Here is an 18666-nt window from a genome sequence, read left to right as displayed (position 1 = left end):
TTTTTTAATACCTGGAATTCATTGCAAATTAGTCTTGAATAGTAAACGGTTGGAAAATATGACTACAGTGTTTTTTAACTTCACAAAGGCATTAATCTTCACCGTACTCCACCTTGATCTGGGACTTCGGCTGTCTTTCTTGGGATTTTGTGTTTTCTGTTATATTCCGTCACACCAAGCACGAGTCGTTATTTTGTTTTAACAGTATTACATCTCCCGTGTATATCTGTTGATTCATCTTTTTTTGTTTACCTTCTCCACCTTTGGTGTTTTCACCGTGGTGCAGCTGTTCCACGACACACCTCCACCCTGTGTCATCACCTTTTTTTTGGTACTCTGATGGAGCCTTCATTCTTGTGACCCATCTGTTCTTTTTTTTACTTACTCTTTCTCTTTTGCTTTTTTTTAATCTCTTTTCTCTCCTCTCTGCTGCCACTTAGTCTTAGTAAGACTACCGCACTGAAACATAAAGGTTTTATGTTCACACGGGATTCTTAAATATTTTCCCATAATGTCTGTCAGTGAGCAAACAAAATACAATCATTGATAATATATCTTTATTTTTAATTTTTTTTTAATTTACACTAAAATAACTCATTTGACATGTCATAACAGAATGCCTTCATCAACATGTTTGGATTTGAAATAGCATCTTCAATGAATAAAACATCTTTTTTTTTTTAAAAACACCACATTGTTAAAAGTTCCCTATAAAGAGGAAAGAATTGTTCATCTCGTGACAAAACCACAATGTTATACAAAATACACTTTCTCACCTACCTGCATGAGCGTGAAATGCGTTTGAGTCGAGCGTATTGTTGCCACGGTAGCTTTGACCTTAACAGAAATCATAGCACTCATATTTATTTGAAGATTGCGTTATACGACGTGAGATAAAGGGGAAAAATGAAAACGTGAAAAGTTAGAAACCGAGAGTTATCTTCCATTTTACCCACCAAGGGTGCTATTTTAGCATTAAACAATGAATCGGAGCAAGCTGTTTGTTTACAGAAAAAATATATAAGCTGTATATCAATAGTCTCCATGTACACCACATTAATACAATGTGTCTCATACACAGTTGTCCTTGAAAGTGCTTGTCAAAGTCTGAGCAGACTGGAATATAAAACAAAATGTACAGTACATTGGCCACGTGTTAGCTGTGTGTTATTCATACAAATATAATACATTTAAAATGAATGTTATTTTATACATGTTTCAAAATCTTAAAATATTTTTTCTAAAACCAGTTAATGTACCTTGCCGTATTCTTTCCCGTAGTTTATACATTAAATTAAACATTTCAGCCATCAAACATGCTTCTTCTAGTTTCTTTAAATTGAAGACAACATCTGATTTTTTTTAAATTGTTTTTTATTGACGTATTTTTGTTCCCTTTGAGCTTCCCCGGCAGCCACCGCTAAATATGAATCTACTAGCGATGCCGGCGGCGGCCTCGTTTCACACATTTTTGTAGCAGCTCCCGAAGTTTACAACAAGCACGCTTTGCAACACAACACACGCTTGGTCTTGCTGGGGATAAAGTGCGGTTCCTCCTTTGGCCCCGGTTTGGAATGGGATCAAGAGCGGAGTCATTCGTAAACCCCGGCGTCTGATCTCAGTGCAGCGTGATAGAAAGCCTCGCGGCTTAGAGCCTTGGACAGCAGTCTCTGCCCTCGGGGAGACATGCAGCTCTGGCCAGGTAAATATCCCGCCGCAGCTTTACTGGATTTTAAAGGTTTAGGTCGGGGTGATGCGTAATACCCCTCCATGTGCTCGTATTGTGTGGGTCGGACTTTAGTGCTCTGAGTCCTTCTGTTGGGTTGAGTGGAACAGCATCCCAGATGTTCGGGATCCAGAGGGGATTTGGTGTGGTAATGATAGTAGTGTTCTCTCGTGCTCTGTGACCTCCGGGGTCTCCTGAGGATGCCGGGTTTCACAGCGCCGGCAGAGTCGGCCGACATGAATCGATCCTGCTCGTGCCCTCTCGTGTGGCTCCTGTCGCTGTGCTTGGTGTTGCTGAGGTTGGGGCAGCCTCTCTCGGGGAGCGAGGGGACCTTGCGGAGCAGCTTCTGCTGCGAGGAGCCCTCTTTGACGTGAACCCGCCTCAGCGGCCCGGAGTCTGCATAAGAACCGCCCTGCTGCCTGGTGCCCTCGGCGTCTATCTGTTGACACCCCGGGGACGTGGGAGACGTGACAACTGCATTCTGGCTTTCTCTCCGGTTGCTGGAGAGGAGGTTGCCGTTTCCAGGGTCCGACTTGCTTCTCGTGTGCACTATGTCTCTGTTTTGTGTGTCCGTCGGAGAGTCGGGACTCTCGCAGGGAGACGCCGCTTGATATGTGTTTTTATGTCTGGACTTCCTCTCCTGCTTGACGGGCTGATACACCACTCTTTCAAAAACTTCTGCATCCCTGGCCTGGTAAACGACCGTGTCTCTGCTCTCTATGTAAAGCTCTCTGTTTAACGGAGCGTGGAGCGGGGAGTAGTTGTAGTAATCCGATTGGCCGCCCTCTCTGGCGGACCGCGCGGTGTTGGACTGACTGTGATGGATGCCACTTTGGCGGAAGGGTTCTACGGAAAAACGCGGGCCATCTCCGGGGTTCATAACTGCGCGGGGTTGGTAGTAGTAGTCGGCGTGTACGGGGTGAAGGCCGGTCCGGACCAGTCTCTGGTACGGCACCTCCCTGTTGGCCATTTGCTCCACGTAAAACATGGCGTCGGGGGGCAGAACGTCGGTATCCGCTAACTCGTAGCGACTAACCTGAGGGGCGTGGAAGGAGCGAGCCCTGCGGATGGCCGGGTGCACGACTACTCTGTCCTCAGACCTCTGCCACGGCCCTAGCTGCCGGTGGCAGCCGCTTGTGAAGTGCTCCTCCTTCTGGTAGCGCCTGTATTGAGGCGACAACGGGTGCCTCAAACCTAAAGTGCTATAGCGGCTCTCGGAGGACTGCCTGTACAAACCTTTAGGTCCGGAGAGGTGAAAGGGCAAAGCGCTGGGCCGAGGGCAGTGAGACGCAGGCACGAGTCCTGCGTGAGCCGGTTGGTGGTGATGGTGGTGGTGATGATAATGCTTACTGTAGACCTCCTCAGCCATTCCCAGCGGCCTCTCCTCTTCTGGGCTGTAGAGACGGGCTGTGGAGGTCTGTAACGGACGTGGGAAAATCTCCTCAATGGATGCGGGCATTGAAGATTCTGCTAGAACGGCACGGAAGTTGAAAACATCCACCGAGTCTGTGTTGGCATATACGGGAGAAGGTGACATGCTCTGGGCCGAGCAGAAGGGCTGATCGGGCGTGGAGACGCCGACGCTCTGATAAGTGTGCTCTGTTTGTGCGGCGTCTCCGGGCTCTCCTTCCTCTCCGCGCTCCCCCCTCTCTGCACCGCCTTCGTCAAAGCTCCCCGACCCCAGTGGGCTGACGTTAGGAGTGAAATTGCACGCGCTCTCCTGACCGTCGCCGGGCCCCGATCCGGGGTGCGCAGGTGTGAAATGAACAGGATGAGGGCAGCACGGGCTCTCCGCGGGGCTGCGCGCCGACGCCTGCCACTGGGAGAGGCGAGGGCTGCAGTACTCCTGCGGGTGCACTCGGAGATCCAGGACGGAGGGCCTCTGCAGCCTGTCGCGGGCCAGAGGTCCTTCCTGGTTCTGGAAAGGATGCATTGGAGCGCTGCTTTTTCTTTGCGGGACGCCGCTGGCCTTCTGGGCGGACTCGGCCAGAGCCAAAGCCAACTTGCGTGCAGCACTCGTCAAGGAAGGGTGAGGAGGGAGAACAGACACTGAACTCATAAGTCTATCTGTTCCTGGGGAGGGATAAGACAAACAACGCTACAGTATGACAGGACAAACAAAGCTATGGTAACACATGATGGGACAAGACACAAAAGCTTTCATAAGAAACTACGAATTGAATTACGATTAAGATAGATACTAACTATACGTTATACAGTAAATATTGTGTGATGTCAGAGATGAGAGGCACTGACCTGGATCAGGCAGGTTCTGTGCAGACTGACTGAGGTCCGCCACGGCCGACGCCTGACTCGCCGTGCTGAGCGGGCTGCAGTGCTGAAAGGACGTCTTCGATTCTCGTCCGACCGCGGCCAGAGCCCCGGACTTCTCCACGGAAGAGGATGTGTCAGCGGGCAGAGAGGCGGAGACAGTCTGAGCATCCGCCTGCATTTTAGACGATTTCTTCCTCAGCTTAGGCGAGAGCTGCTTGGAAGTGACCGCCCTCACACCTTTACTGAGAATGGGGCTGACATCTGGAGAGTGTGAGCTCACGTTGTTATTAGGAGGGGAGACGGGCTCCGACTCATTGGAGCATCCCACCCCCCGTCTCCACTTAAGTCCATCCTTGCTGTGCTGCAGCGCGGGAGTCGCCGACGGCGGGCTGCACTGAAACGACATGGGGTCAAAGTCTAAAGTGGAGATGCCTGCGGCTGGAGGGAAAAGGTCGAGGTCATCCTCCGAGTGTGGAGAGGAAACGTGCGCCGCCGCGGAAACTCGCTCGGGGTCATTATGACTCTCAGTCTTTTGATGGCTTCTGCAGTGGTCTTTGCTTCTGCTGCTGCGCAGGTCCTCTCTGCTGACGGCAGCGATGGCCTCGCTAGTCGAACGAGGTCTGAGGGGGCGGTAACTCGGAGGCTCCCCTGGGATGAAGAAATGTTAGTTGTTTTTGCTCAGAATTATATTAGTATGAACCACTGAAAGTGTATTTTTGTAAAATATTCACGGATCATCTAAAATAAATAATTACCTTCGAAATTTTGCAAAGACGTGAGAGATTCTTCACTTTTAGTCGAGCGCAGCGTGCCGCTATGTCCTCGTCCGCCTGCAAATATTTGAGCAAACAATTTTCCCGAGTGAATGGCTAACCATCTCCAGAACAACACTTTCACGTGTCAATATTAGCAGGAACAAACGGACACGGTCCGACAGGAGAGGGGGCTGTGGAGAGCGGAGGTGCAGAAGCTGGATGTTTTCCGGCTGCGTGCGAGCAGCAGCGGTGAGCTCACCTGGCAGCGCGATGCTCTTTATCTCATTAGGTTCACTGGGGTGTCGCTTCAGCTTACGCTTGGACACAGAGTGGGACTTGCCTAAGTGGAAAAAGGAGAGCCAGTTCCCCACTGGAGACTTCTTAGCCTTGGCGGGAGGCCGCTTGCTGCTGCAACACAGCAAACAAATCATCTTTGATGTTGGAGCTCGTGTCATCTTACAGAAATGCAAGCGAAAAGAAATATTGATTTATAAATACAAACACACACACGGGAGTTTATCCGAATCGTTTGTTCAGTCAAGGAAAATACAACAACTCCAATTTCGCAGGGCCTGAGCTGACATCTTTATAGCCTTCTTTTTCCTACCTGTTTTTTTTGTATACGTGAAAGCTTTAAAAGCATTTCGTATATTAAAGAGAAGATCAGCAGACAGCTGTTACAAATTCTGACCATTCATTTTCTCTCAGCACACTAATCAATCAGGAGTCTTTATACGTGCTACTTATTTATCAGGATCATTTGGCATGCATATTTTTTTCACTTTCACTTCAAATCAAAAGCGTGCACGTGGCCCGATGGCCACAGTTTTCTACAATTTCCTCAGATAAGTGTTATCGAGACATCCTGGCTGTTTAGCCAACTGATATGTTTTATTTCATTAACCTTATAGGCTTCAATAAATTAAAGAAATGTCCTAATATGGACAGACTAAAAGGCAAACATTTGACATTTAACTCATCATTTTCTCTTTTATGTACAACACACAATGTAATCTGATGTAAGGTTAGCGTAATCAAATGAAAAGCAACCCTAGTAACCGTCTACGAATCACATCCTGCTGTATTTTGCGGTGCGTTCCCTTTCAAAGTGACGGGACACAGAGATGATCAAGCAGCAGAAGTTTCTGAAATGAGGACACGCACGGAGCACAGTTGTGTCCTACCTCTCCATGGGGAGCTCGATGACGGTGTGGAACTTGCCGAGCAGAGCCTCGGGCCCCTCCCCGACCTCGATGTAGTCGCTGTGGGTGAGGCAGGGGGTGGTGGCCGGCGAGCCCAGCTGGACCTGAGTGCGAGCCTGGGCCTCCTCCAGAGACAGCAGCTTCGTAGACGGGGAGCAGACCATCAGGGACTTTGGCCGCGATAAGGTGTTTTTGCCTAAAGTTGAGGCAGTCGTATAAGTACGTGTGTTAGAAATGCATTCAGTCTGTGATATTTCTCTTACCGTTTTTTTTAAATATTTAATAGAAAGGTAACAATACAAGTGCGCAAAACAAAAACGCATACAGGTACAGGGCAAGAGGGGACGCGAGGGGCCGGTCTGGACGGCAGAGCAAGAGCAGAGTTAAATTCATTCATTTGTTTGTGGGTTTTTTTTTGTCCTTTTCCCTTTTTTTTTTTTTTTTTTTAAATGTATTTATTAGATTTTTGTTTGCAGTTTCCAACAAGTCAAACATCAGTCACTGTTACAGGCAACAAAGCAAACTTTTTCTCCCCGTTCTCCCTCCCATCCCCTCGTCCCCTAGAAAGAATAAGAAAAATGGGTTAGAATAATAATTAAGAAAATTTAATTAAATAAATAAATAAAAGAAAAAAAAAGAAAAAAAAATAGAGCAAAAGAGGGAAAAACATTAATAGATATAGTATTGATAAAGAAACGTCCTTTTCCCTTTTAATTTGCTTTTTAATTTGATATTTTTCCTGCCAGTCAAGAGCCCGGACACAATCCCCCCATTGACTTGAATGAGAAAGTGTGTCCAAATTCACATATTCTCACATTTTCCTCTTTTCCTTCTTATTATTAGTTCTCAATTTTAAACTTCTTTCCCTCTCCCCTTCCTTTTGCTGTCCCTCACTTTGGTCCCTCCTCAGACCCAGAGGAGGTGGCTGGCCTGATTCTATTTACAGTGTAATCCTTCATGAGGATGACCTACCAGCGCTTTCTCGTATTATAGTGTTGAGTTTTGAGCTGAACAGAGTCTCCGTGTTGTTGAGGATGAATTCCACCACCACCGACTGGATGCGCACCTCCATGAAAGCTGCTGTCCCACTAAAACAGGCCGACTCTATCTGTTTGGACCTGAAACAGAGCACAGCACAGCGCGGCCTATTTCACGGCTTTGGACCACTGAGAGATGACCCAGTTCACTGTCAGATTTAAAAAAAAAAAAAAAAAAAGGACACTTTTCAAGAGTCCTACGATAGCGACAGTCACCTGAGCAGATTGGGCGCCCAAACAATCGCAAGGTTTTTGGTGTGCATGTTTGTGATGGAGCTGAAGGTGGCCAGACGGGACAGGTGCCTCATGAGAAACTCAAGAGTCCTGTACAAAAAAAAAGAGAAAAAAAAGTCAAATATTCCTTTTTAGACTGTTAAACTCCTGGCTTTAGGTAAAAGAATTAGGTCATATATAAGTGCCGTTCTTCCCACAACCAGCAGATGGTGCAATAAGAGACTGCAGTTTAACGTCAAATCAATTCAATTGATTCTGAATCTTTTCTATTCATTGGACATTCAGAAAGGCAGCTGTTTAGGAACAATATTTCCGTGATTGGTATTTAACGGCTGATTAAATTCAGACAAGCAAACTCAGAATCCCAGCGGAGAGAATTTATGCTCATCCTTTGTCCTCTGTGGAAATAACATTTGTGCTTTGAGCCAGGAGGGGTCAGCAGTGAGCTTTGAAGCCGACCTGTAATGGGGTGGAGGCAGCTGCTGGATGACATTGTGGATTTTCACCAGCCTCTCTTCATCCGTAGCTGCAGACACAGCCTCCTATGACGAGACGGAGGACAAAGCAATCGTTACAAAGACACTCCTAATCACAGCAGAGGGAGATTTCTCCACATTCTTATTTTTATTTTCAGAGCCACCAGCTTGATCATTCAGTCCTTGAACGTCCAGCCCTTGTTGATCCTAGAAAGCTCAGCACAATGCGCTGACCTAATTCTAGTAGCGCTTAAGTTTGCTCTGGTCTTTTGATACGACAGAGTAACTGGAAATACATCCCCTGCAGCTGTTTCTCCTGAAAATACCCAACCCCTATACCAGGGGTCGGCAACCCAAAATGTTGAAAGAGCCATATTGGACCAAAAACACAAAAAACTAATATGTCTGGAGCCGCAATGAATGAAAAATGAAAAGTCTTGTATCAGCCTTAGAATGAAGACAACACATGCTGCATTTTTCTATATTAGTTATAACTTGGGGAAGATTTTTTTTTTCATTATGCACTTCGAGAAAAAAGTCGAAATGTCGAGAAAAAAGGCGAAATGTCAAGATTAATTTTGAAGTACAATCTTGAGAAAAAAGTCGAAATGTCAAGAAAAGTCGAAATGTTGAGAAAAAAGTCAAAATTTTGGGAAAAAAGTCGAAATGTCAAGAAAAAAGTCAAAATGTTGAGAAAAAAGCTGGAATGTCGAGAAAAAAGTCGAAATGTCGAGAAAAAAGTCAAAATGTTCAGAAAAAAGCTGGAATGTCAAGAAAAAAGTCAAAATGTTGAGAAAAAAGCAGGAATGTCGAGAAAAAAGTCGAAATGTCGAGAAAAAAGTCAAAATTTCGAGAAAAAAAGTTAAAAAGTCGAAATGTCGAGATTAAAAAGAAGAAAGAAAAGAAGAAAGAAAAAAAGAGAAATAAAGGAAAAAAAGAAGAAAAAAGGAAAAAAAGAAAAAAAAAGGAAAAAATGAAGAAAAAAAGGAAAAAAAAAAAAGGTCAAACATTTTTGAAAAAGCTCCAGGAGCCACTAGGGCGGCGCTAAAGAGCCGCATGCGGCTCTAGAGCCGCGGGTTGCCGACCCCTGCCCTATACTATGGAGCTCTCGTGCTTGTATTTATTCCCAGCAAACGGGTCGGGTCCACCGTCCCGGTCCTTACTGAGAATCTCTCGTACAGCTGGTAGGTGAGCAGAGGATTGGGCAGCTCTCTGAAGTACAGCTTGCAGAGGGAGCCCACTGAGTGGATATCCTGTCTGAAGGTGTCTTTGCTCAGGTCTGGGATCTGTTCAGAGTCAAACTCATGCCTAGATGGAGAGAGAGAGAGAGAGAGAGAGAAATAAGAAAACAGAATGGTGTGGGAGTCATCCTACCACTCATCTGTCAGTATGAAAACACTGGCTCTCAGCTGAGAGGCGTTTTAAACCGACGAGCACTCAAGATTGTCAGCTTGTTTCAAGAACCCACAATCCTACTCCTGCTCAAAATAAAAAACAGGAAATCGTGAAGCCGGTCCTCAAAAGATCATCAAAAGCCTTTCAACCTTCATAATTCACAAGATAACTAAAACACTGTTTCATCTGCCAAGATCGTCGAGTGAGCTCTTTGAAAAGGCCGTCAAGACCCATCAGCTGACGAGTCTCTCATTCCATGCACTGATAGAAGCTTGTCTCAGATATTCCTCTTGGCGAGTGGAAAATAGACGATACACTCAAAGCTGCACAGCTAGAAACAAATTGCAATTGATGGCTCTCAGGAAAAAAAAAACAAAAAAAAACCAGCCCAAAATCAACATTTGGAAAGCAGCAGCCGTAGCCGCTGGTAGTGGGCTCTACATAAGCCCTTCGCTCGGGACGCTCGCAACAATCTTTCCAGCGGACGAGAGGTTTGGCAGTCGGTCCTCGCTTAACCTCCAGGCATTGTTCTGGAATTGCTTTGAGTCGGAATTAAAAACGAAGCGAGCACAAACCTCAGTTTCTGAATGTTGGAGGAGATTCCTGAGAGTCTGTAGATCCCGTCCACAACGCCGTTCTTCTCGATGAAATCTGCGCAACATTTAACCACCTGTGGGACTACGGGAGACAAAGAGAGACACATGCTTTCACTTATCCCTTTAATCCCTTTACCCTTTAAATCATTGTCTTGCACTTGAAAAAAAAAACCCTGTGATTATAAATGACTATATTTAAAAAGCCCAATTTGTGCTATTCTACAGATTTAGCTTTATTGTAGTGGCCCGGCATGTTTTGATTGGTCAAACTTGCTTTGTCCCAAACTTGCCAAACTGGTCGTTTACTTCATGATGCAGACTCGACTACAAATGAGATGTTTCAGCTCTCTGTAGAGGAAAACAACTCGCTTTATTGGTGTGGACTGTGTGCTTGGTGACCGTGCAGACCTCTCACACACAAAAATCTATAATACACACACCAGTCAAAGAGGAAAAAGCATAAAAAGCATGACATGACCTCTGTAAATCATGGCCAGGGGATGAATATATTCAGCCTGTAATCCTTTCCAAAGCCTGTGTGGCCAGAAATAGATAGCGTATATATCGAAAACACCACTGAGAAAAAGTGTTTCTCACTTTGGCACACTTGTTCACTGCTGTAAACACAAGCAACAACGTTTATTTTGAGCGAATCCCAAAATAAACACTCCCGGAGCTGTAAATACATGTAGTGCACCAAATGTGCATGCACCATTTATCACATCTGCGATAAACTATATATTGTGATAACTATATATATATATATATATATATATATATATTTGCGACCATCGTTTAAAAGATAAAGACCGAAATGACACAAAATGGTTGTTTAGGTTTGAATCATGTACACTTGCTTGCCACAGAAATCTAGAAGTTCAGAAAAATGATCTCAATAAACTGCATATCAAGTGACTTTAATTCAATAATCTGCAGATCAGAGCTCAGCATAGATGATTGAAATGACGTTAAAATAAGCTTTCTCTCTCCACTTTCAGATCTTCTGGCACAGAGAAAAAAAGGAACAGTATTTGGCAAACGTCCAGTGCAACAGATTTATAAGGTTATCTCGTCTTTGAGGATAATTGTGTTGGCAGGAAAAACAGAAAAAAAAACCAACCCCCCTCCCAAAAAAAACTATAGAATATGATATCCATTGCCAGAGTATTTTACCCTCGAGTCCTGAGTTGTGCAGATGCTCCCCCAGGTCGCAGCCGAACACTCGCTCTCGGAGGATGCCGCGCTGCCGGAGCTTCTGCGGCGGCGGCCGGGACTTCATAAAAGTCCTCAAGAAGGTCACGAGCTTCCCGTGCTTCTTGCACACTGATCAAGGAGGGCACAAATGCACACGTCGTTTGCTTTAAAAGCCAGCCCACTGAAGTCCTCGGAGCTGGACGTGAATAAATCATTAAACGAACATTAAAGAGTACCTGGCTTTGGCACTGAGTTTTGAACGCTTGGGGGAATCTTGTCATTTATCAGCTCGACACAGTCGCACGGGAAGAAGCCGACCTGAACAGAGAGAGAGGGAGAGAGAAAAGAAACACGAATTGACAGAAGAAGAGGGACCGGGATGATAATGTACTTGTGAACCAAAAAGCCCTTTGGGGATGTTAAATGTTCATCTTCACACGACAGAACCTGGTAAGTCTGAAGATAAATGCAGAAAGAGGCCAGGAAGCATGAGGGCACAAGCTGCCTCAGAGTTAAAGGTGATGCTTTGCTTTAATGAGGGGAGAATTGTCGGGGTACTGACCACAATCAAGCATGAAAAGCTGAATATCAGAAGATGCAATTTTTCTTACGTCACATTAAAGATAAACAAGCAGTAATAGGTCTTTCTATGTAAATAGGGCTGTTCAATTAATCGATTTTAAATCGTAATCGCGATTATGTAATTAGAACGATGTTAAAACGTGAAACTCGTAAAATCGATTTTTCACTTTTTTTTTAAATTTTTTATTTTTTTTACCTTGTCTGCACACATATTAATGATTGATACCATATTAATGATTGATGGAAATACCTCTCAATACCTGCGACAAGTGCCCCATGGGAGAGGCTCTTTATTGTAGGAGGGGGCGTTGGAACATGCCACCGGGCATCCCTCAAGCCAGATGCGGTAGACCGGCTCGTGTTCCTTGCAAAAAACTTGCAAATGTGAATAGCAAATGTAATGACTGACATTACACACCTCTACCTCCTTCATGGGTTGCATTATTATTTAGCATGCAAAGACCCAGTTTAGTTTAATTAAAAAATGTCTTGTTTTATTTAATTGGAAATATAACTTACTGTATGTTTGCAAGTGCTGATTTGCTTTTTTTTCAGAGATAAAACTTTATATTTTATTATATTTTTTAAAACTTTTTCAACTTATTTTTTGCACTTTATTCATTCATTTTTGGTTTAATAAGAGCAAAGTTTGCACTTAAAGCCCAATGGGGCAAATGTTCAATAAAAAAACAGCATATTTGAAATCATTTCTTTGCCTTTTGTCAATTCACAAAATAATCGTAATCGTAATCGAAAATCGGATTTTGAGAGATAAAAATCGAGATTTTATTTTTGGGCAAAATCGAACAGCCCTATATGTAAACTTAATTCACTCTGGAGACCAGTGGTAGATCATCGTCTATCTTTTCCAGCCTACCATGTTACACAGCACAAACAGAAGAAGTGTTACCTGAAAGCCGTGCTTCCCTCTCCACCAACCTGTGTCTTCTTTAGGAGGCATGTCGATGACCGACACGATGTCCCCCACCTGCATCGGGACGGGGAAGATGATTAAACTAAAGTCCCAGCTCAACAATAATAGGATGACATCATAATATGGACAGGTGAAGCAAGCAGTTTATTCCTCATTTATCTTGGGCAGTCACCTCAAAGGTTAACTCGTCCGTGGCCTGAGCCGTGTAACGTTTGGTGACGTGGGCGGCAGCGATGGCGGGAACGTTGATCGAAGCTTCTTCCGACACCAAGAGATGGTTCCCCTTGTTGTCGATCTAAAAACGAAAGGAAAAAAAAAAACAACCCAGGACAGACGTCAAGGCTCAGCTTTGCTCCCAAAGCGGGGGAAGGGAGTGGGAGCGGACCCACACAGACCCAGATATCAGCCAAGTAGATGAAACGGTCCTGCAGTAGCTTTTTAACCCATTAATGCCGGATGTATCACGTTTGAAACATGGATTTCTCAGACCTCTCCACCACTCCGATAACCAAAAATAATAATATTCATAATAATAATAATAATAATAATAATACTCATAATTTTATACAATAAAATTATTAAAATCTAAAACAAATAGATACAAATATTCAGAAACAGTTCAAGACAAAACTGGGGGGTGTTTTCTTATTTTCAATATATAATAAACTTGTTTATTATTTCATATGTCAGGAATGAAAAGGGTTAAAATAATTTCTCAGTTATTGTCACTTATTGCAGAAACTTCTCAATATATCACATAGATTAGTTTTGAAATTGAGTGTTTTTTTTTTTTTTATCCATTCACACTAAAGATGTTTGTGAATGAAGTGCATAAGTACAACTCTGAACTATTTAAAAGTGGCAGGAATCTATTTTTAACTCCAGACCACGTCCCCGGCGTCTGATCACCAGTTAACCGCCAATGTGGGGAAATATGCACTCTTGGCCGGACTGACCTTAACTTTCACCAGGACGAGATCCGCTGCAGAAATGTTATCCAATTTTCCTCAAAATCTTTTCTTTTTGACATTGCCAAAAATAAGAAAAAACTAATAAGGGCTTTGATTCTCAGTGAAACTGTGCATTTGCAAAAGAGCTTATAAAATAATGTTAGATATTAAATTGTGTCATCTCTTGCCTTAAATAGAGCAATTAAACATTAAACATTGCCGTCGCGTGCACATAGGGTACAAGAGTGCAGCTCCTCGGTAGCTGCTCTTTGACATGTGACTTTTTAAGTGCAGGAGCAACATCTACACCTTTTATTGGTGCAACTAAATATCAGCTGTTCCTATTGTATGTGGTTGCAAACCAATCATTGCTGGTAGATGCAATCTGTGCACCAGAAAGAGGATTTCCTCCTAAAAACATTTTATAATAAGTTATAATTCCAGACATTAAAAAGTTTGATCAGCACTGAGAAACTCCACCGTGTATGATGTGATAACAAGTTTCTTTAGACATAATTCACTTATTACATGATGGTTAAAACATGAAAAGCACAAAAAAAGGAAAAAAAAAAGATAGATAGGTCAATAGATTTCCATAAATGAAAATAAACCATGAAATAAAGGCGTTACCTCCAGCCACGTCAGTACCGGACCGCAGTTGATCTTGTTGTCGGCGATGGCAGAAAAGCGAGACAGGTACGTCGCCAACATCGTGGTGACTGACTAAAGGGACACAACAAGCTTAACGTCAGACAGACGGAGCCGTTTCAGAGATAAATGAGATAAATACTCAGCTGCACATTTATCTGTGCTGTACCTCGACGGTGTCCTTCACTGTGTTGTATCGTGGCAGTTCAGCGAGCTGGGAGTAACGGCGATCATAGATACACAAGTGCAAGTGTTTGTCCAGAACCCGAAAGTCTTCATAAGATCTCTTCACCAGCCAGTTTCGGCCCTGACCAAGAAAATATGACACACAGATTTTTTTTACAGAAAACCATTTAAATGTGTGTTATGGGAAGTGGAGAGGAAACTGAACAAAACTGAACAAATGAAAATGAAAATGAGACAAAAGTAAAAGTTACCTGACAAGTGATCTGGACCAGAAAGTGCAGTTCTTTGGAGTCCAGACCCGCCTTTGGTCCTTCACTCTGCCCCTCTGCAAAGGCCAGCTAAGAAAAGAAAAAGAAAGCGTGAGCGCCTTACACTGAGAGGGATGTTTTACTAAATATTGGATGAGTATGACAGAAAAACCTCTCTGTATATGACCTGGTATACAAAAACAGCATCATGTCTGACCAATGTTTTACATTAAATAGTAAAAAACACTTTTATTCTGAACATAGAAGCAGAAAAATTCAAGCAACAAGGAATTATGGGATCTAATGCATGAAAAAGATAATTGCAATGTTGTCGGGTTTTTTTTTTTATCTGACAAAGAGGTGATTTGGGAAGCAAGGGGAGTCTTTTTAGCTACTTTACTTCTTAGTCTGTGCTCTTACTTCAACATAAATCCTGCAGTATGAGATGTATAATAGATTAGCTGCTGGGACGTCAGAGCTTGTAGGCGGGATACATGGAGCGTGCATTTCCTTTCACTAACATATTTTATGTACCCCAAAACTGAAAGGATCAAAGCCTTGCAGTAGTTTGGGAGTTTATTGATAGACATAACTGGAGAGTTGACTTCAAAAGGCATCCAAGCCAAGGGAAGTTCTAGTTATTTATAACTGTTACTAACTCATACTCTGTTATACAACAGGCAGCGACCTAGTTACTGTGCAAGAATAATACTGCAAATCAGTCTGACAAAAGACCACAGACGGACAAATGTGTTCTGAAATGAGTCAAGATGAAAACAAGCTCTTGTTCACTGCCATGGTTACTTTCAAATACCTGTCAAGACCAAATAGCTCAATTAAGATATGTTTCATTGCAGATACAATGAATCAGAAAAAAAGAATTACTGCTGGAAAGGAAATCATTTCATAAAGATTTGAAAACCGAGACAGCAAAAACCTGCAAGTGTCCACTAATGCCGTTGTTGGCATCACTTCCCCTCATGCTCACGCCTCCTTTCAAACTAAAGCATGCTAACACAATACGGCTGTCAAGCAAACCGGCATCATTTCATCTACTCACGGAGATCTACAACTAACACACAGCTATCCATCCGATGGTGTTACCTCCCACTAAGGCATCTCAGATATCCATCTGCAGCTGAAGGAAGTGGCTCCCTCTTTGTGTGCAGCCGCAGTCCTGGACCACGGCGAGCTCCTCCAGAAGCCAAATCCTGGCTGAGGGTAGCACAGTTTAAACGCTGCTCCTTACTCGCCTGCTAGCTGTCCCCCGCCGCCACGCAAAAAAAAATCTGTTTTTCAGGATTTTGGATTGTCACATGCTCGAGCTCTGATCAAAGCGGAAAAATATGAGACGAGGATGCTTCCCTCTGTGTCTCTTTACCCCCCTTCTTGCCTCTCGCTCGCGATCTTTCCCCCTCCTCCTCCTCCCTCTCCTGTATTTCACCACCCTCCCCCTTCTTGACTGTTCTCCTTTCTCCGACGACAAAAGGGGGGTTTACCCAGTAAATGGGGCTCAGCCGGCACATGCAGATGCACAAGCTCATCTATCATAAGGATGAATCAGACAGATAGATGAGCCTTTGAGATTCCCGAGCAGTTCTCATTCAGTGCGCCGTCGAGGCGAGACTGGAGCTAATCTGGAGAGGAATCAGTCAGGCGGGCTTGCAGACAGAGGCTATCCTTGTGCTGTCCTTTTGCTATTCTGCAAGCAGGACACATGAGCCCTGATCGCTACCTTCTTCCCTCCTTGCTGCTAGAGTCTGCCAATCAAGAGACAAAACATATGCATGACAGCAGACGTGAGAGCAAAGATTCATCCCTCAGCGAGAGATTCAGTATGATGCAAAAAGGGCATGTGCTCGCGGTACTTGTCTCCTCAGTGTGACCATTTTTGTTATTTCACTTTTTTTCCCCCTTATGGAGCATTTCAAGGTCACCAGAACTGTTGTGCTGCTTCACCTCCCTGCACAGTGATGGTGAAGTCATCACCGTCCCAGCAACCTCAGCACCAAGTTTACCCAACCAAGTGAGAGCATCCAGGGATTAAACAGCCATCCGGCCGGCTGCAGTGCAGCTCATTAACGAGGCATGTAGGGATTCAGACCCTCAATGTGCATCACGCACGGTTCAGGCGCTGTTTTGTGTTAAGCTAGAGCGGGCGCTCTCCTGCTTGTGCGGGGGATGACTGATGGCCTCTGCTGGTGGGCAAACAGAAGTGCAAGCGAGGCTAACCAGGCAACTAACGACCGCTTCCACGCGTGACTGAGCGCACCGCCGTGACCTCATTGCTTGTTCTTATCACTTCTCCTCCCCAAACCTGCAACCTGCCAGCAGTGCATGCCCCCAGATCATTTGTAAGTCTTCAAAGAGCTCGAGACTTTCAAATTAAGTAAATTAGATAACAGCACGCTAAAAGATCTATATAAACCAGATTAGAGTATCCGAGGAGGAGAGGAAAGTCATTAGTTTGGAAGGTAGGTTAAAAAAATAACACGCAGCTTCTGCAATTAAAATGTTCTCCCATTCCAGATTAGAAGAATTGAAAACAGGAAACAAAATATCACACTACTACTACTACTGTCATTTAGCAGACGCTTTTATCCAAAGCGACTTACACCTGAGAGACACACACTGCAATTAGGGTTAAGGTAGGGCTGGGCGATATATCGAGATTTTAATATATATCGATATATTTTCAAACGCGATATGGTACGAGACAATATCGTTTATATCGATTTAAAAAAAATATATATATATATATTGTGGCAGGGTGCAGGATTGGGGCGTGGTCTGCAGGGGAGAGAGGGAGTGCGGGGGAGTGGCGCACAGGTGACGCGGCTGGAACAGCTGACGGTACACAGGTGAATCTAATCATTCTCTGTGTATTTCAGTAGGTGTGCGGGCCCTGGAGACGGGGGAGGACGGACGCAGAGCGGAGCAGAGGTGCAGCTCTGCGGACGGTGCAGAAGCACAAACCTTGAAAGAAGCAAACTAAAAAGAAATAAATATATTTCTAAACGAAATCCCGGTATCTGCTGTCTTAGTGACCCCCGTAGCAACTCGCAGTGCTACAGTGGCGCCCAACGTGAGGCACCAATGACAGCAGAACGCGGAGGAGAGATGGAGCAGACGGTGGCGGCCCTCGCCCAGGCGATGACCGAGATGTCGGCCGCGCTCCGGAGCCAGGGCGAGCGGCAGACGGCCACCCTGGATGCGCTGGCGGCGCAGCAGCAGGCAGGCAGGGGGGGTCGCCCGCCCGCTCCTTTTGCGGGGGTGTCCCTACAGAAGATGACGGAGGCGGACGACCCTCTCGCATTCCTGGACACCTTTGAGGCGGTGGCGGAGGCCTGCGATTGGCCGGCGGCGGAGTGGGCGGTGCGCCTCCTGCCGCTCCTGTCAGGGGAGGCGCAGATGGCGGCTCTCGCCCTCCCAGCGGCAGCACGCGCCACCTACGCCCAGGTGCGGCGGGCGGTGATGGACCGGCTGGGGCGATCCCCGGAAGACTACCGCCGCCGGTTCAGGGAGCTCAAGCTGGGGCCGACGGACCGCCCCTACACTTTCGCTCACCAGCTCCACGACGCGGCGGTGCGGTGGCTGCGACCGGACGACACAGGGGGGGAGAAGCGGCTCGTACAGCAGATCGTCCTGGAGCAATTTGTGCAGGGGCTCCCCACCCGGACGGCGGCGTGGGTCCGCTGCCATCGACCGGGGACCCTGCAGGAGGCCATCACCCTGGCCGAGGACCATCTGGCGGTCCATCCGGCGGCCGCAGCAGCGGCGGGACCCGCAGCGCGTCCCATTCCTGCGCCGCGCCGGAGGTTCGCCGCTGCAGGGGGTCCACCAACGACCACTAACACCTTTCCTTTTTCCCCTCCCCAGAGCTCGCACACGGTTCCGCCCGCGCCAACTGACCCTGCGGGGGCCCCTCAAACGCCTGGGCAGGGCTGCTGGCGGTGCGGCCAGCCCGGACACATCAGGCGGGACTGCCCGCTGATGGAGGTGGGCCAGGTGATCCGGGTGGCCGGTCCGCCAGCATCCTCCCCGGACTCAGGAGGGACATACCGGGTTCCGGTAAGGATCCGTGGGGGTATACACTCGGCCTTGGTGGATTCTGGCTGCATGCAGTCGGTAATTCACCAAAGCCTGGTGCGACCCGAGGCTTTGATGAATGTGTCGTCCTGGGTGGAGGTGGTGTGTGTTCACGGTGATGTGCATAAGTACCCCGTGGT

General features: G+C 45.8%; 1 protein-coding gene across 2 annotated transcripts in view; it reads right to left on the bottom strand.

Moving 5' to 3' along the window:
- Nucleotides 1-553: 553 nt before the first annotated feature.
- arhgap32a (Rho GTPase activating protein 32a) overlaps nucleotides 554-18666 on the bottom strand; it is a 36162-nt gene continuing 18049 nt past the window's right edge. Inside the window, exons 6-22 of one of the 2 annotated variants that reach the window (XM_061719560.1) lie at nucleotides 14441-14527; nucleotides 14173-14310; nucleotides 13986-14078; nucleotides 12578-12700; nucleotides 12382-12459; nucleotides 11126-11207; nucleotides 10869-11018; nucleotides 9675-9777; nucleotides 8868-9012; nucleotides 7688-7770; nucleotides 7211-7318; nucleotides 6930-7075; nucleotides 5940-6153; nucleotides 5015-5160; nucleotides 4756-4830; nucleotides 3983-4648; nucleotides 554-3799 (exon numbers count right to left, since the gene is read on the bottom strand). In XM_061719560.1, coding sequence (XP_061575544.1) covers nucleotides 1593-3799; nucleotides 3983-4648; nucleotides 4756-4830; nucleotides 5015-5160; nucleotides 5940-6153; nucleotides 6930-7075; nucleotides 7211-7318; nucleotides 7688-7770; nucleotides 8868-9012; nucleotides 9675-9777; nucleotides 10869-11018; nucleotides 11126-11207; nucleotides 12382-12459; nucleotides 12578-12700; nucleotides 13986-14078; nucleotides 14173-14310; nucleotides 14441-14527 — 4644 coding nt within the window. In that variant the 3' untranslated portion in view covers nucleotides 554-1592. Of the gene's footprint in view, nucleotides 3800-3982; nucleotides 4649-4755; nucleotides 4831-5014; nucleotides 5164-5939; nucleotides 6154-6929; nucleotides 7076-7210; nucleotides 7319-7687; nucleotides 7771-8867; nucleotides 9013-9674; nucleotides 9778-10868; nucleotides 11019-11125; nucleotides 11208-12381; nucleotides 12460-12577; nucleotides 12701-13985; nucleotides 14079-14172; nucleotides 14311-14440; nucleotides 14528-18666 lie in introns of both variants that reach the window. The other variant, XM_061719559.1, reaches the window with a different exon arrangement.

Source organism: Cololabis saira, chromosome 4, assembly GCF_033807715.1.
Source record: "Cololabis saira isolate AMF1-May2022 chromosome 4, fColSai1.1, whole genome shotgun sequence".
Classification (NCBI taxonomy): Eukaryota; Metazoa; Chordata; class Actinopteri; order Beloniformes; family Belonidae; genus Cololabis; species Cololabis saira.
Note: the sequence above shows the minus strand (reverse complement) of the source record. Positions and strands in the feature narration are given on the sequence as shown.